The sequence below is a fragment of the Cynara cardunculus genome (genome assembly GCF_001531365.2).
Source record: "Cynara cardunculus var. scolymus isolate 2C chromosome LG 2, CcrdV1, whole genome shotgun sequence".
NCBI classification, from domain to species: Eukaryota; Viridiplantae; Streptophyta; class Magnoliopsida; order Asterales; family Asteraceae; genus Cynara; species Cynara cardunculus.
The window spans coordinates 4523853-4542921 of NC_037529.1; the positions used below are offsets into that span (position 1 = coordinate 4523853).

The 19069-nt window shown below is 36.6% G+C and overlaps 1 protein-coding gene across 5 annotated transcripts; it reads left to right on the forward strand.

Moving 5' to 3' along the window:
• Positions 1-1560: 1560 nt before the first annotated feature.
• LOC112505745 (serine/threonine-protein kinase ATG1c-like) lies at positions 1561-18048 on the forward strand. Of its 5 annotated transcripts, none has more exons than XM_025109699.1 (14): positions 1561-1776; positions 1855-2077; positions 4343-4463; positions 4546-4604; positions 13367-13431; positions 13515-13608; positions 13697-13777; positions 13903-14011; positions 15053-15125; positions 15220-15590; positions 15693-16051; positions 16193-16481; positions 17403-17473; positions 17554-18048. In XM_025109699.1, exons 2-14 carry the CDS (start codon positions 2009-2011, stop codon positions 17794-17796), a joined length of 2004 nt encoding a protein of 667 aa, XP_024965467.1. In that variant the 5' UTR covers positions 1561-1776; positions 1855-2008; the 3' UTR covers positions 17797-18048. The 5 variants fall into 5 exon arrangements, with proteins under 5 accessions (XP_024965467.1, XP_024965465.1, XP_024965466.1 ...); XM_025109701.1 differs by lacking the exon at positions 1561-1776 and adding an exon at positions 3718-3803 and having other exon boundaries at positions 2010-2077; XM_025109697.1 differs by having other exon boundaries at positions 1561-2077.
• Positions 18049-19069: the final 1021 nt, after the last annotated feature.

The window sequence follows — 19069 nt, forward strand, 5'->3', positions numbered from 1 at the left end:
TTTTATATATAATTTAATTTATGTTTAATAATAAAACAATTTATTTTTAGTTTAATATTATAAATTTTATAAAGATAATAATTAAGTATTCTGTTAGAATTTAATGATTATACTAATTATATTTTAGATTTTTTTTATTTAAAATGAGATGTTTATCCTGTATTTGATTGTGTTTATCTGCAGTTAATTACACGAATTCAGGTATGTGATGAAATCGGATAGGGATGAAATCGTTTAGGGATGAACGAGTTTAATAGTTTTAAGAATTTTAGCCAAATGTTTTATAAGATAGTATAGATTAACCATTTTTAAGTTATTGTTTTGTTGTGTAATTTCTTTAATTCAAATTTTTTATTATAATTTAATTTAGGTTTAACAACGAAGTAATTTATTTTTGATTTAAAAATATTTTTTATAAAGATAATAATTAAATGTTTTGTTAGAACACAATGATTATTCTAATTATATTTTAAACATAATATATTTAAAATGAGATATTTATCCTATATTTGATTATGTTTATCTGCAGTTAGTTACACGAATTCAAATATAGAACTTTAATAACTTGTACTTACATATAATTTACTTGTAATTTTAAGTTTTAAGTAACATGCATAAATAAACAGTACTTCATGCATAAAAATGGTTTTTTTTGTCAAATGCTTTATAAATATAGTGTATATATATATATATATATATATATATATATATACTATATTATAAAACATTTGACGAAAACTCTCAAAAACCGTTTTTTTATGCATGAAATACTGTTTATTGATATATATATTACTTAAAATTCAAAATTACAAGTAAATTGTGCGTAAGTACAACTTATTAAAGCTTCATGTTTGAATTCGTGTAACTAACTGCGAATAAATATCAAATTTCAAATAGAGGATAAACATCTCATTTTAAAATATAAAAAATCCAAAATATAATTAGGATAATTATTGAGTTCTAACAAAATAACTAATTATTATCTTTATAAAAAATATATTATTAAACCAAATATAAATTAATTAGTTTTTAAAATTCAATTAAACTATAATAAAATTTTGAATCAAATAAATTACATAAAAAAACGAGAACTTTTAAATAGTTAATTTAATACTAATATCACTTATTTTTTTCAAAATTTTATGATATATTCAAATTTATATTTAATTTAAAAATAAAAACATTTTATTTTTCTCAAAACCACATAACATCATATATTGATAGACCCAAAATATAAAACGAAACATTAAAATCAAGATGTATCTCGYTGGATTGCACAAGCACCATTCTAATAAAATTATATAAAGCATACTTTATATTTAGTTGATTAATTTATAGGAAATGCAAATTATTAGCAGACCATAATTCTAGTATTTTTATATTTAATATTTAATAAATTATGTTAAAAGTGATTAAGAAATTTATCTACAAGATGCTATTGGATATTGATAGCAGCTTTTGAAAAGTTATACATATCGTATAAGATTTAAAAGGGGAAGTTATTTGATTTGAATCGGAGGGTGCGCACAGCGCACGCGGCACACAATAGCCACGGAAGCGTGAAAACCTTCCAATGAACATATAATAAACCCCTTTTTGACCTGATCGATTACTCCATCTAATCATCGAAGCTCAAACTCATGCCAACATTAATCGTATGAGACAAAATACTTCCAAAATTGCATCATCAATATCAATATCAATATCAAAATCATTCATTCAATCAATCTGTTCTTCCCTCAATCTAGATTCTCCACACAGCCAGTAGCTGATCTTGTTCAGTTCATCTCCATGCTTTAAGATTAGGGTTTTTTTTTTATAAATTTGGTGGATGATGGCTCAATCTTCGTACAGAGTTCGATCGGTTGGGGATTATGTTGTTGGGAAACAGCTCGGGTCGGGTTCGTTTTCTGTGGTCTGGCACGCCAGGCATAAGATCCATGGCACCGAAGTTGCTATCAAGGAGATTCTCACCGGGAAACTCAATAAAAAGTTGGAAGAGAGTCTCATGTCTGAGATTGATATCTTGAGAAACGTTAACCATCCTAACATCATTCGGCTCCATGAAATGATCAAGGTGCTCGATTTGTTCTTTTTTGGTGACTTCTTTTCTGATGAAATTGAAGTATTTTGTATGTTTTTGATTGGTTGCCACTGTGGAAAGTTTTTGGATTTCGAGGTATAATAGACTGATTTTTGTCAGTCTATGGAGGCGTCCTTTATTTTTTTAGGAATATTTCGATATGTACATTTAACATGATTATATTCACTGCTGGATAATCGGAACATCCCTGTGTTAATGTTGTTACCAAATTTTAAATTTTAAAGTTTACTTGATCAATCACTCTGTATCTTGTTTTATTGGCTTTGATGGAGTATATATGTAGATTCAATATGGTTGCGTGCATAAGAAATGGATGATCTATTGGCTAGAATATGATTACCCGAAGTTAGTCAGCCTTTCTGAATTAGTTTGGTATTTGTTCCGAGGTTGATCTGGTGTTTGGTGTGGCTTGGAAGTAACACTGCTTGCTTTTAAACAATGACGTTAATTGATATAGTTATATAGTGCTGTGTACTACGGCCTGGAATTGGGATTTTTGGTTCAAATGTTACATGCCATTCAAAATATATAATAATTTACACAGGACATGAGGGTATAGTTATGAGCCTTGGGCCGAAGGATCATGTGAGAACGAGAGTTAAGGTGAGAAGCGTAAGAAGGGATCTGGACCTTGATCAACTTTAATCTCAAACCCACCCGTGAATCATGCTTGATACGGGGATTGATCCGGTGCATCTCATCTTGGCGCATCTCATCCTAATGTGCATCAAAGGGTGGATATCCCTTCTTATTCTTCTCACCTTAACTCTCCTTCTCACTGAAACCCAACCCTGAGCCTTGGTGGCAAAATCCTTACAGAAGTTTACAAATCTTCAGGTGATGTAAGCATCTTTGAACGGTTAACAAAATACCTGATCAGCAGAGTACATTAGTCTACTTCGTATGTATATTTGATGTATATAGAGTTGTGTTTAGCTTATGGATTATAGAATGAAGCTCTTGAGTGAGCACTTTAGAATGGATTATGAATAGAAGCGGACACAGAAACTTTTATCAAGGTTCATGCTTGATAATCCAGTCCTGATGGAAATTTCTCCTGTTGGTGATAGATGGAGCTACAAAGAAATATAACATATCTCTTTAAGGTACTAAATGCTTGAAAAGGAGAATGCAATATGATTAGTTTTACCTTTGTGAATGATGTGGCTTATGAAAAGGGCATGAGTGAAAACAAGTGATGCCATGTACTCCCAAATAACAAATCATTTTGCATGTGTGAGATGAATTAATGTATTAATATTTACATAGAATTGTCTTGAAAACTTGAGGGGTTAAGCCAGCTAGCGACAGTGCATAGTTTATCGAGTGGTGCTTCAGCAATGTAACTTGAGACATGATGTTGTAACTTTGTATGGATACAAGGTGAGGTAACAAAAAAAGATGTATCTTGGTTTATTAGATCAAAGCTGTCTGAACCTGGCATTCTTTCCATCCTGGTATTCCTTTTGGGTTGAATCCCTTCTTTTTTCCATCCTTCAGGCATTACTTATTCCTCCCTCTATTCTCTGATCCTCGTGACTTATTCTTTTCCTGATCTTCTACTTTCTTGTTTGTTCATTCCCCTTTTGTTTTGTTTTCTCTCTATATTTCAGTTCTCTCAGCTTCATGCTCTTTTTTTGCCTGCACTTGCTGAAGGAGGGAAACGGCCCATTTAGCTTAGATTATACGGGTGGTCCAGGTGGGGTTACCCATTTTGATCTGCATTAAAGTTCTTTTATTGGACTGATGGTTATTTTTTTTATCTCTTGAATAATCATTCTACTTTTTATTCTGTCATCTCTGTTGGCTTCTTTAGTACTTGATTTGGCTTTGCTCCTCCTAATAATGATTTTCCTTTTCTAATTATTTCACCTTAGCTTACCTGAATTTGTTACGGATAAGGTCTTATTTGGGCTGAGTTGTATTGGGATAAGTGTTCACAGTATCCTGGATTCATATTGCTACTTATACTTGGTCCCGGTTGGACTTGGTTGTCTGTTTTGGTTTGGTAACTTCTGTTGATCCTCAAGAAACTTAGGTTATTATTTTTACTCCAGTTTGCTTCTTTTTTTTTCATCTTTGTTTTGTTGGTCCTGTCTCCATCTATCCGCAAATCAAGGAAAGGAGACCTGCCAAAACCAATCTGAAAAAAGAAATGAAGTGGACTAAATATTGTAACCTTTCTGTTTCTTAAAACTGGTTTGAAATTGTTGTTGAATCTCACATGTGTGGAATTAGGAACCTGGAAAGATACATCTTGTCCTGGAGTACTGCAAAGGAGGTGATCTATCTATGTTTATTCAAAGACGTCAAGGTAGAATTCCCAAATCAACAGCAGTTCACTTTATGCAGCAATTAGGTATTTCAGAACTTGTTCTTTTCGTTTTTAAATTACTGGTATTGGTGAGTGATTGAATTTATTAAGATTGTCTCTTTTACAGCCGCTGGTCTGAAAGTCCTTCGTGAGAATCAAATCATCCATAGGGATCTAAAGCCACAGGTTCGTATTAGTTTTTCAATTTGCTTCCTGTTTATGTTATAAGCCATCTTCCAATACATGCTCACATATAGTTTAATTCTATATGTTAAAATCTAATTGACTGTTGAAACATAGTCACTGAATAATTACTATAAGCTAAAGTTTTAATAAGCCATAACACTATGAGGATTATTGCTTATTTCTTTGTTCATCCTTCTATGAGAGTAAGGGGTTGTTTGTTTAGCTCTTAATAGTTCCATTAAAAGGCAACCTCTGAATCGTTAAGAGGTGAATCTTGTTTGGCAAAAAAAAAAGTCTTTCTCTTAATGGTTCTAAAACCCTCTGAACGATTTTGTATCCTAGATCTCCCTTTAACCATTAAGAGCCCTAATTTCATTGTACACAATTATCAAACACTTATATTTCATTTTGCACTATATCATGAGAGCCTCTTAATCATTCTGACCACTTAATCATTCTGCACCAAACCCTTCAGCAATTGCCAAACAACCCCTAAATCATGTGTGAAAAGGTCCTATGATACGGAATTGAAATTATTTAAAGATGAGGTCAACAAACCTAGGATATTACAAGTATATTCTAGAAGGGGCAAAAAAGGTAAATGACAAAAGTGGCTGAAGGTTGTTAGAAGAAAGAGAATAAAAGAGGAAGGAGGTTTTCTTTTTTACGCATTCTGTTATTTTTCTGCTTCCATTGTCTTGGGCTCCAATCCAGGAGATTGTGAGAGAGGGATCATCCCTGGAGTTACGATTGTATTCTTCGATTTCTGATTTCAATTAAATCAATTCCTTCCTCTCAATGTGTTCTTATTTCCTCCGATAGCTGTTCTAAAGATTTCGATTCTCATCACTGGTCCGACCTGCCTTTGACCTGCCGTTTCCTTTSCTTCTTTGTTAATGGAAACCCGTTCTATACAATCTCGATTGGAGCAACATGATGAGCAGCTCCAGCGACTTCAGTCTGAGGTTACGGAMATTAAACTGGTTCTGCAATCATTGGAGGCGGATAGGGCGGAGTCTGCTGAGTTCCGTCAAGTGGTGCTGGGGTGGATGAAACAGCAGAGCAATCAACACGAGGCTGGTGGTGGCATGGGTTCTCGCAGCTCTCATTCAGGTCTGTTCTTCGAGTCTGGCGGCAGTGGTAACGGAGCTGGTGGGGGAGCTGTTCCTCCTCTCAATGAATCCAGTGGGGTACCTTGGGCTGTGAAGAAGGTTAAGTTACCGGAATTCTTTGGGTTTGATCCTCAGGGGTGGATTCAAAAGGCTAATTTGTTTTTTGACATCAATGCTACTCCTGTCCATCTTCGTCTCCGTCTGGCTCAACTGAGTATGACMSGMGTCGCCCAACAYTGGTTCACCATCGTTAARCAAGTTCACGAGGGTATCACTTGGGATCAGTTTCAGGTAGAATTACTTCAACGATTCAGTGGAWTAGAAATCCAAAATCCCTATGAGCARCTCGCCACCATCAAACAATCTGATTCCATTCATGATTATATAGATGATTTCGAATACTTACTCTCCTTGGTTCCCAAATTACCAGAATCGCAATCCTTGGGGTATTTTGTAGCGGGATTGCGAGATGAGGTCAAACGGTGGGTTCGATTGCACCGCCCTCAATCGCGTCTGGATGCTATGTACTTGGCGAAGGATGTGGAAGAGATGTTGCGTCCGTCATCAGGTACTTTATCTCACTCTCGTTTCCGATACCAATTGGGCTCCGGTTTCAACCCAAGTGAGCCACGATCCTTGCCAATGGGCCGTACGGAGGCTAAAAGCCCATTACCCAAGAGTAKGGATCGTTTCCATTCTTCTAAATCGTACCCAGGTTCCCGTTCTTCCGTTTCTCCGACTTCCCAAGGCTCAAACGATATTCAGCGGGATCGAGGATTTCGTTCCCTTACGCGAACAGAATGGGAGGAGCGACGCAAGAAAGGTTTATGTTTCCGCTGTGGGCAGCAGTATGGCCCGACTCACAAATGCCCAGAAGGGAAACTCCGGGTGTTATTGTTGGGGGAAGACGAGGATGGATTAGATGTGGGTGATGTTCGTTTTATGGAGTCTCAAAATGAACATATTCTTCCAAATGAGGAGCAAATTCCTACCGGCATGTGTGCGGCTTTGGAATTTTTCGGTGTTTCTGCAGCGACTACACCAGGCGGCAAGATGATGAAATTAGATGGCACGATTAGAGACATTCCCGTCTCCATCTTGGTGGATAGTGGAGCGACTCATAACTTCATCTCTCGTCAACTGGTAACATCCTTAGCTTTGCCATTTAATAATTGTTCAGGAATTAATATTCGTTTGGGTGATGGTCATACTGTTGTTGTTGATCAACAATGTCTTAACCTTCAATTAATGGTGGGGCAATATGAGTTTATGGTGAATGCTTTAGTTTTTGATGCTGGGAAACTGGATGTGGTGTTGGGAATGGCTTGGCTTCAAACGTTGGGAGAAGTRGTTCATAATTGGGAGAAATCTTGGATGAAATTTAATTTTCATGGGGTTTCAGTTTCGTTGCAAGGAAAGACAGCATCTCAAGGGTCCCTTGATTCATTACAACAGTGGCTGTTTAGCTCGGAAGGTATGGATACTACCACCCTTTMTTTGCCCTCGATGGATACTCGGTTTGGAGATAGTTTAACCACTACTCAAGAGCAGGCGCTACAATTATTGTTCAAACAATTTGTAGCCGTTTTTCAGACCCCTTCGGGTCTCCCTCCAGCAAGGGTTCATGATCACGTTATTACCCTCAACAATTCCCATGACCCTGTTTGTGTGYGGCCGTATCGATACCCACATGTGCAGAAAACGGAGATTGAAAAACAGGTSCAAGAACTGCTTTCTTTGGGAATGATTCGTCCAAGTAAGAGCGCTTTCTCAAGTCCGGTGATATTGGTTAAAAAAAAAGATCAAACGTGGCGAATGTGTGTTGATTATAGAGCCCTTAATAAGGCTACGGTGGCAGATAAGTTTCCAATTCCCATGGTGGAAGAGCTCATTGATGAATTGCATGGAGCCYAATTCTTTTCTAAACTCGATTTGAAAGCCGGTTACAATCAGATACGCATGCATCCAAACAKCATTGAAATGACGGCGTTTCGCACTCATGACGGACATTATGAGTATCTTGTGATGCCTTTTGGCCTCACGAATGCCCCCGCCACGTTTCAAGCCGTTATGAACGACATTTTTCGTCCTTGGTTAAGGAAAATGGTGGTAGTTTTTTTTCGATGACATTCTAATTTATAGCTCTACTTGGGAAAAACATTTAAACGATTTGGAAGTGGCCTTACGAGTTTTGGAACAAAATCATTTCGTGGTTAATAGTAAGAAATGTTTTTTTGGTCAACAATCGGTAGAATATTTGGGCCATATTATCAACGGTGCGGGGGTTGCCATGGATCCAAAGAAAATTGAGGCAGTGTTAGCTTGGCCAGTTCCTAAACAAATTAAAGGCTTACGTGGATTTTTGGGTCTTACGGGTTAYTACCGGAAGTTCATTCGACACTATGGAAGTATTGCGAAACCACTCACTGATTTGACAAAAAAAGATGCTTTCACATGGCATGAAGAAGCACAAGAAGCTTTTGATAAGTTAAAAATGGCTATGGTCACTGCCCCTTTATTGGCTCTTCCAGATTTTACTCTTCCTTTTGTGGTAGAGTGTGATGCATCAGGTAGGGGTATTGGAGCAGTTTTAATGCAACAACAAAAACCAATTGCTTATTTCAGCAAGGCATTAAGTGACCGGAACTTGGTCAAATCAGCGTATGAAAGGGAGATCATGGCACTGGTTCTAGCAGTCCAACACTGGCGCTCTTACTTATTGGGRACCACCTTTGTGGTTTATACAGATCAAAAAAGTTTGAAGTTTTTACTACAACAACGGGTTACTAGCCCTGATCAGCAGAATTGGGTGGCAAAACTGTTGGGTTACAACTTCGAAATTTGTTATAAACCGGGGAGAGAAAACCGGGCAGCGGACGCTCTGTCTCGTAGGGCTGAAGATGGTGATTTCGGAATGATTCTTTCGTCACCTTTGTGGTTACAAGGAGCTGCCTTACTTGAAGAGCATAAGGCTGATTTGGAGATACAAAACCTGATGCAAAAATGTTTATCTCGGTCGGATGCTCAACCGGGGTATTCTGTTCGTAATGGAATTCTTTATTATAAGGATCGATTGGTTATCCCGAAAAATTCTAAGTTCATTCCTTCTTTATTGAAAGAATTTCATCAATCTGCATCTGGTGGTCACTYCGGGTATTATCGCACTTATAGGCGTCTAGCGGGTAACTTATATTGGCCTGGGATGATTGATTGCGTTAAGCAATTTGTGCGTGCTTGCGATGTTTGTCAACGATGTAAGGCCAGCTCGGTTGCTCCCGGAGGACTGTTACAGCCCTTAGAAATACCAGACGCTATTTGGGAACATTTATCGATGGATTTTATCCTCGGGTTGCCCAAGTCGAGGGGGTTTGATGCCATTGTCGTGGTGGTTGACAGGCTGTCCAAGTACAGTCATTTTATTTTGCTCAAACATCCCTACACMGCCAAGACAGTAGCTGATATCTTTGTAAAGGARGTGGTTCRTCATCATGGAATTCCCAAATCYATCGTTAGMGATCGCGRCCCTTTGTTTTTKAGTCGATTTTGGCAGGAGATATTTYGATCGCAGGGYACTGAACTTCATMTGAGTTCAGCTTATCACCCMGAATCTGATGGTYAGACGGAAGTAATAAACCGATGTTTGGAAACGTACCTTCGATGTTTCGCTGTTGATCAACCTCGTACCTGGTCATTGTGGATTCCTTGKGCTGAATTTTGGTACAACTCCACCTTCCATGCRTCGACTGGTAAGTCTCCCTTCGAGGTGGTTTATGGTCGAAAGCCACCAGCAGTTACGCAGTACATACCGGGTGAAGTACGAGTTCAACAGGTGTTGATAGAATTACAAGACAGGGATGAAGCCTTGAAACAACTTCGTGTTCAGCTGTTACATGCTCAAGATGTCATGAAAAGAAATGCAGATAAGAAAAGAAGGGAGGTTCATTTTTCTATTGGGGAATGGGTTTATGTGAAATTGAAACCTTACCGACAACTTTCAGTGGTCAGTCGGATTCATCAGAAATTGGCAGCTCGTTTTTTTGGACCATTCCAGATCACAGCGAAGATAGGACCAGTGGCATATAAACTCGAATTGCCTCCCATGTCCAAGATACACCCGGTTTTCCACGTGTCCTTGTTAAAGAAAGCWGTTCAAGGAATTGTGGACACCAATTTACCTCCAGAATTAGATTTAAACGCTACTGAGTTGATTACTCCAGTGGCTGTCTTAGCTACTCGCACAAKCAAGGAACTCAATGCGGACAAGGAGCAATGGCTGGTTCATTGGAAGGGGAGTTCGGTGGAAGAGGCAACATGGGAAGATGCGTTAACCATCAAGAGTCAATTTCCTGATGTAAGTCTTGAGGACAAGACTTTGTTGGAAGGGGGGAGTAATGATACGGAATTGAAATTATTTAAAGATGAGGTCAACAAACCTAGGATATTACAAGTATATTCTAGAAGGGGCAAAAAAGGTAAATGACAAAAGTGGCTGAAGGTTGTTAGAAGAAAGAGAATAAAAGAGGAAGGAGGTTTTCTTTTTTACGCATTCTGTTATTTTTCTGCTTCCATTGTCTTGGGCTCCAATCCAGGAGATTGTGAGAGAGGGATCATCCCTGGAGTTACGATTGTATTCTTCGATTTCTGATTTCAATTAAATCAATTCCTTCCTCTCAATGTGTTCTTATTTCCTCCGATAGCTGTTCTAAAGATTTCGATTCTCATCATCCTACAAGTCAGATCAACTTCTTTTTGAAGTATATAATATTTATGTAAGGCAAAACTCCCACACTCGTCTTTGGTGAGATTTGACCCCTTGACCGCAGGAAGGTTGGGATCTACCGGTAACCCATGTACCTCTGGGCCAATTTTTATCAACTGTGATATTTCTATGTGTATGAAATGAGGATATATACTCTTTTGCACAAGGCATGGTTATATTTGTTGGTTCACATTCTTGCACTGATGAAGAGACTTGAAACAGAGAGGCTATGTATGTGTGATTGTGTAGCTGACTGATGAAAGAACACTTTATAACCTTCAATAAGGTTGGAGGTGTAAATGTTTTCATTGTATTTCATGTAGAACCAACATTTACACGTGCTAATTGTTTATAGAAGTAATTATTTTCCACCTCCTTCAATTAGCAAATAATCAGTAGATTAAGAGTTTTGAAAAGTTAAGCATCTATTAATTGAATTTTCTCAACATGGAGATAATATTTTCAATCCTTTCAGGTCAATTGTCTTGATGTAACAATGAAACTAGTTATTTAGAAAAGTAATTGTATCAAAATAGTATGGTATCAAAATTTTAATTATTATAGCTTTACATGATTAAAAAAATATTTGCATTTTACGTATTTCAATGCAACACAAGCGCATTTGCATCTACTTAAGTATCAACTTACCCATGTGTAGGCAATTAAGAGATGGACTCGTTCCACCTAATGCTTTCTGGAATACTACCTTTTCTTTACTATTTTTAGATGCTCTCTAAAATACAAAAGGTTCCCTATGTCCAAACAAGGTTCCCTATGCTAGGCTTACAATGAATTTTATTTTCTGATGTTCATTAATTTTAAATGCCCTTAGCTTGCATGGAGTCATTGATTATGGTTGGATTTAATCATCTCAACTATGCGGTTAATACTAGAAAGTAGATTTTGTACGCTTGTTTTGTATGTCCTTGGTTCCAATAGTCAAAATGGGTATCTTCCGAGTCAAGAATGTTATAGGATATTTGAATAACCTAAGGCATGGTGTCCACTTTTAGAGGAAAGGAGGCAAATGCAATAAAACATTAGATTTTGCTTATGGTTTGTTTAATAAAAATAGTTCTGGTGAACTTTACCACTTTCAATGGGAACCTAGAGCTTCTATGATTAATGTACCCCCTATATATAAGAAATCTGCTCCAGTGTTCAACTAGTGGAAAAATATGTTTTTCTACAAAAATACCCCTCCCATAAATATGTTCCTTTTAGTATTTCCCTCACCCTCCCTTTTTGTTTCCATCTTTTCTCCTATCTTTCTCTATCCCAAACCTATGGCAACCAGAAAAAAAACCCTTATGCAATCCGATGTGAAAACAGTTGATGGGATAATTGAAGACAAAACTGAAACCAAAATGACGAAAAACAAAAGTAAGATAGGATCTTGAAGACAATACCAAAACCAAAATCGCTCATGTTTTGCTTGTGGTATCTGTTATGATGATCCAACAACGAAAATGGCTTTGGAGTATTTCTCAAGCTCAAAGATTGCTCCATTCTTTCTCTTTCTTTATTCTCCAAATTATTTGAAAGAGATGGAGCTTGATGGTTGCTCAATAGGAGCTTGATTGTGCTCGATGTTGCTTGACCATTAGCTTTTGGGTGTTTTTTTTCCAGTGAGGTTCATAAAGAAGCACGAGTGTGACACACTACTTCTATATTTTGATATAGATTTGTAATTCTTAGAACAATAATGGTGTTTGAATTTTTCTAGTATACAACCAATAATCTGCAGGAATATATTGAAACTTGCTTTTGTTTGTGAATTTAGTCTCACTTTCTATATGAATTTGCAAATTTGACTCGCTTTACCTGTAGATTCTAACCTCCTTTGAGGTCAAGGGTTCAAGCCTCACAAAAGATGAGGAGTTTGTGTGAGAGTTTTGTCCTATATAAATATATAGTTTAGATTTTCTTTCCGCAAATATGAGGTAATTTACTGCCATCTCTCATGCAAGAAAGCTTGTTGGAGCCTTTTAGTTTGAAACATGTACATAATTGGCCTATGTGCTTTGACTTTTCAACTGTTTAGATAAATAAATGCCCATGAAAGCAAAGGCTAATACAAGTGCGATGAATAAAAATGAAACCATTTTATTTGTAGTTTTTCTTATGGAAAAAATATGAAGCCTACAACTTTTCACTCCCCAAGACGATAACAAGTTTGAAGTATACCATCGCCGGCCATCCATCACCATTGAGCACCATTGAGCTTCTATCGAGAGTCGTCTTCAATCTAAGTTTTCTACATACATTGAGCTCCTATCGGGCCCTTATCAAGCATAACATATCTCATAAATACGCAGAAAAACGCAGGACCAAGAAAAAACCCCCAAGAAAGCACATAAAGATATCCACAGATCTACTCGAAATAACATAGTAAGCTGGACTCCCGTGCTTAGTCGGGGTTGGTGGTTTTGATTACTGATTTAGTCTTGTCAGTTTCGATTTTGAATGAACAAGGATATAGAGAGGAGAGAACGTGGAAACACACAGAGAGAGGGAGAGAGAGAGAGTAGGCTGAAAAGGAGGGAGGGGTATTTTGGAAAGATATTGAGAGTTAAAGGTAAAGATATCTTTCCATTAGTTGAACATTGGAGCTTCTTTTTGATATATGAGGATACATTAAGCATAAGAACTTAAATTCCCTTTTCAATTCTGAACCTCTGATCCTAAAATTTATATTCACTTTTACATCCCGAATTTTGTACGGAAGTAGTTATTTGTCTGGATAACCTTGTTAGTGGATACAATACGTTTTATTTGGTATTTGGAATTACAGTGACCCCTGGTCAAGTATTATGATCTTGACTGGTTCACACACCTATCTCAACTTTAGTGTTTATGTGTATATCTTATGTGTCTTATCTGTTGAGCAGAATCTTCTACTCTCTACAAATGATGACAATTCAACATTGAAGATCGCAGATTTTGGCTTTGCAAGGTAAAATAATTCCAGCATTAAATATGACCATGCACCATGCGTAATAGCTCTTAGATGAAAATAACATCTAATTATATTTGCAGATCCTTGCAACCTAGAGGCCTTGCAGAAACCTTATGTGGTTCGCCGCTTTATATGGCACCAGAAATAATGCAGCTCCATAAGTATGATGCCAAGGTGCTATTTGCTGTAACAATGCAGAGGTTGCTTTAGTTTAGTTCTCTTATGACCTATCTGCAATATTAACGTAGAAATTGAAACACAGGCAGATCTATGGAGTGTTGGTGCCATTCTATTTCAACTTGTAACAGGGAGAACACCATTCACAGGAAACAATCAAATTCAGGTTTATGCATCTTGTATCATTATCAGGTGTTTGGTTTCAAGGACTAGATTTTTCCTATAATGAATTAAGTTAACTATCTGACCTAATATTATTTATGCCTTGTTCTTATTTCACCCTTCATGCAGTTGCTTCAAAATATCATGAAATCAACTGAACTGCAGTTTCCTCCAGACGTAAAGGACTTAAGTTATGAGTGCATAGATCTATGCCGGAAATTACTGCGACAAAATCCAGGTATTTGCAATTTAGACACGTCATAACAGAAATCTTAGAAGCAAGGAACTGGTGTGTGTCAGAGGCGATTGATAACGGTTGCTTGGGTGCAGGATTTTAGAAATGCCACAATGTATTTGCTGCATATTATACATGTTATATATAATTTAAAACATATTATATGTTAAATAAAATAAAAGATAAATTGGCGGAGGAAAAACAGAGGTATAAACTCATACCAGTTATTCATCAAATAATTATGGTGCAACAATATAAAAAAAGAAACAAAAGACATAAAAGGGCAAGAAATCATAWTCATTATCTAAAAGAAATTGAGCATGGGTATAATGAAAAGCTCGTCATCATCATGATAAAGTCAAAATGAATTCATCAATATCATGATTGCCCTCATCAAGATTTAGTAAAAATACGGATTCTATTGAGTTTATCATGTAAAAAGTTATAAAATAAATTAATAATAGTCGGCTTGGATTAGAATCGGGTGCGTGTTGAATCCAATATGCACTGTCACAGTGAAACTGGGATAGTTTATGTTGGTTCTAACTCTTCTTGCTAAGTAACAAAGTGACTTTCATGCGTTGGTGTCATCTTGAGAAGGTTTCCCTTTTCTTCCAATATGTTATTTTCTTAATGTACTTCACTAATATAAGAACAACTGGGATATATTGGCAGTTGATACTAGGCTATTAACTAAGAGGCTTTAAAGCTTCTAGAGCATGTCATAACTTGATACTATTTCCCTAACTTTGTTGGGGATATATATTTATTGAAATTCATCCTTCATCCGCTCTTAGATGGTTTGTGTTATTTGATATTGAGGAAGTAGCTCCCGGTTTCAATGTGATTAAGTAGATGATCTTGGGCTTCATGCTATGTCAACTTTATGTTTGGTAAAGATCATAGGATCAGACAAGTCTACCCTTTATAATAATATAATTATTAAAGGCAACAGAAGATAGTCATCTAGGTCATGGCTGATACTCAATTGCTTAACTATTCGGACGCCCTATTAATTCTGATTTTGATTATTTTGATGCTCAGTGGAAAGGTTGACATTTGAGGAGTTCTTTACACACCCATACTTGACTCAAACACAACCTGATGAATTGTCAAGGTAATCTAGGCTGAAGTGGTTCTTTCAGTTATCAAGACATTTTGTTGCATAACTTCTGCATAATAATTAATAAGTATTGTTATGGTATATGCAGCAGAGATAGGAGGCCACGGAGAACAATGGATGGGTTTTCTTATCCTAAAATCCCAGCTTTTAGGAACAAACAAGAAAATTGCCAAGAAGATAATTTACCATTTAGTCTAGATGATGATTCTAATGATCCTGATGGCAGTCCGTCTTATGTTAGGAGGTCACCGTTGAGATCTACGTATGGGTTTTCCCTGGATACTGAAGTTGATAGAAGAGACTTGTCAAAGGACATGGAAATTTCTTCCAGGTATAGCAGTATCAGACAGAAACCAGATAATAATGGTTTTGTGCCAGGAAATCGTAGACCGTCAGAAGGGAATCTAAAAGAATCTCTGAGATCAATTGAACACAGACCAGTAAATATGCATTCCAAAGGTATGTTTTCTGTTTTCTCCAAACAATGGACGTCCAACTACAATTGATTATGTTATTGTTCTTCAACTGTTGATTAATTAATATATTTAATTTGTATATCAGTGGACGCGCTGGAGTTGATTGATCAGGATTATGTTATAGTATCTGGTCCCCTTGGGGATGCATCTTCGTTGGCAAGTGTTTCTAAGGTGATCCAATCAGCGTCCAAAACAGGGAGCCCTCCTCTACCTTTGAGGGATATTCATTCAACATCCAGTGCACCGTTACCCATCATTGGTGGAGCCGCCAGTAAAATGCGCTGCACGGGGAGCTTTGAAAGTCAATGCTCCGCACCCTCTGGGACGTCCCATGGATCAGTTGATATAATTGATGTTTCAGAACAGCCACCAACTGACTGCATGGCAAGAATCAAGTCATTGCATGATTGTGCCTCTGCCATCTCCGAGTTGGTGAATGACAAGGTATGTTACAAAATGCTCAATTTTGTAAGAATGAGATCCGATGTTGGAAGAATTTTGTTTAAATGGTTCTTTAGTCAAATCTGCAGACTATATTCGAGCTGCTTCTAATTACTAATCGCCTTCATTTCTATCTTAAAAAAGATTGAGGCGGGGCGGAGGCTAGAAGCATTCTCTATTCAGCTTGTGATCCTTGCAATATGGAAGCAAGCACTGGATATCTGTCACACACAGGCTGCTTCAGCTATTAAAGGAAGTCCATGTCAAGAAACTACAACTTTTAACATGACCAGCAACAGGGAACGTGATGGTCCTGATATCCAAGAATGTCTGGAAACTGCCAAGTCTCCACAAGATGTTTGCAGTCATATTGAGAGAATATTTCTTGGTGAAGTTGAAAATGCCGAGGAACTTGCCAAAGTTATAGAGCCTGGTAAGTCTTTGACATCTTTGTTTACCAAGCTATGCTGGAATGCCTATTGTTGTTTACAGTGTGGTGTGCATTTTGTACATGGTACCCAGGATAGGATGGGACATAGACAGTAGAGTACAAGAACTTGTCCCACATTTGCACGACATTGTACTGGACAGGACAGGACAAAAAATTTACTGTCCCACCAAAATAGGTGGAACAAAAATTAGAAAGATGAGGACAAGATTGGGAAATTTCTAAACTAACCATGTCAAATTAAAACCCTAAAGCCTTCCCTAATTCTTTCACCATCATACTTCACCCTTGCCTGTCCAGTTCCATCCAGCAATCTGTTAATAAATACAATTAAACTAACCTTTTTGTCTTCGGTACTTGATCTTTTGGTTTGTCAGGTTCACCTGGTTTGTTCCTTTGAATTGAGTAAGGGGCTGTTTGGATGGTTTTCTATTAAGTTGTGTATGGATAAAACTATCTGTATAGACGGAAGAAGCGTGTTTTTAATTGGGAGGGGCATGTTTGTAAAAAACTTGGGTTTCTGCATAAAGCTCTCCCCTAGAATATATCATGAAGCCACTACCAAACAGTCATGTATAGCTGAACGAAGTCCCATTAAGCTCATTAAACTGCTAACAAACAGACCCTAAGTCATGTGGCTATGACAAAATACATTATAAAGACGAAAAGAAGTATATTAAACAGATGAACATATCTTTTCTATTACATATTCCCTAAAAATAATTGTATTATATGCAAGTGTGCCTCAAATAATATTTAAACAAAACACAAAGAATACTAGGTGTAAAAACAAAAACAAAGAATAAACAAAAGGAGATATATAAGTTAATGCTTTACACAATGATAAGTTGATATTAGATGTGAACATATCTTCCATTATATTTCTTCGTTTTCTGTCTTCTTTAGGAAATGATGGGATGCCGGATGCAATGGAAATAATATTTCAGGCTGCCCTTAATTTCGGCAAACACGGGGCTGTAAGTCTTTTTCTGTTTATTTGTTGAGAATTATTAAGTTTGATCTGCGTATGAAATGAATAAGAAAGTGTTTTCGGCAGGTGGATGAGTACATGGGTTTCGTTGAAAATGCAGCAGGGTTCTATTCAAAAGCAGTGCGTTTATTAAGTTTTCTTCTGGTGGAAGCACCTTCGCTGATTCTTAATCCTCCATTCTCGATCACAAACTCAGATCGTTATAGGCTTAGAACATATATTGATCTACTTAACAACAGACAGAGCCATTCGAGATCACAACGAATCGCGCTCCTCAAAGGTGTCGGTTATCAGCATTCTCCAGCATGAAATGAAATTCAGAGGTAAATTAATTAACTCTTGTAAAATTCTTTGTTGTACAGAAGATATTCTTTGTAATTTGAACATGGTGTTGCCCCTCTGGGGTTGTTCATATTCAACATTTCTGTAAACTAGACTCGAAAGTAAAAAAGGGAAACAAAAAAAATATAAAAAAACAAGGATAAAAAAGATGGAAATTGGGAGTTTGAATTCATGGTTTCAGTTTGGCAAGTAGCTTATTATGTTAAGACAGCTTTTAACATCTGATTCTGTTTTATCATGATTTCGATATGACGTTAAATGAGTTTTTAATCTAAATTCATGACCTGGCCTATATAAGAAAATATGACTATGTACTCGTGAGGAAGGGGCCATTTACTAGACGCTTACCTGGTAAGTGCTTATCGGGCAATTTTCTTTACCGGATGAACATGAGAAGGGTCAAAAATATTACTCGGTAAGAGCAATGATAAAGATCGAGAGTCTTACTTGGTAAGTGAGGGTGACGACTCTTACCCGGGTAAGTGTTTATTGGGTAAATTGTTGCATACGATATCATTTTGATGTATTACAATTTTACCTGGTAAAATAAATTGCAGTTGACTCCTGAAGCTAAATGCTTACTAGGTAAGCATTTAAGTAAATGGCCCCGAAGTCATGGATTTAAGGTTATATGCCTAAAAATCTCTTATTTCTCAAATGAGTTTTTAATTAAATTCATGACCTCTTGGGGTACATATGAGAAAAAAGTGGGTTTATACTTTGTGAGAAGGTCGGATTTAATTAAGATCTCATTTAAGGTTTTATACCTAAAAATTTCATTATTTATCTGGTTATGGGATTTAGATTTTTGGTTGGGGTGGGTAAAACGTGGTGGCTGTTTACCAAACGTTTACAGGTCGGTAAGATTGTTACATATGATACCATTTTGATGATCAAAAATCTTATCAGATAAGTGTTTTGGTAAATGACCCTCTTGCCCTYGGCCAACAAAGCCGGAACTAGTATAAAAAACCCGGCCTAGTTCTTTATTATAACAGAAAGTAGAGATTTTTGAAATTTCTTTATTTTTGTTTGTTTATTATCATCACACAATTCTTAATAATGGAGTAAATTACGTTTTTCGTCCCTGTGATTTGTTAAAAAATTCGGATTTTGTTCTTGTGGTTTTGAAATTCCGGTTTTCGTTCATACGGCTTGCGATTATTTTCTATTTTCGTTTTTGAGGCAAAAACATTACTTTTAAGTATGAATGACTAAAATATAAATAAATTGTAACTAT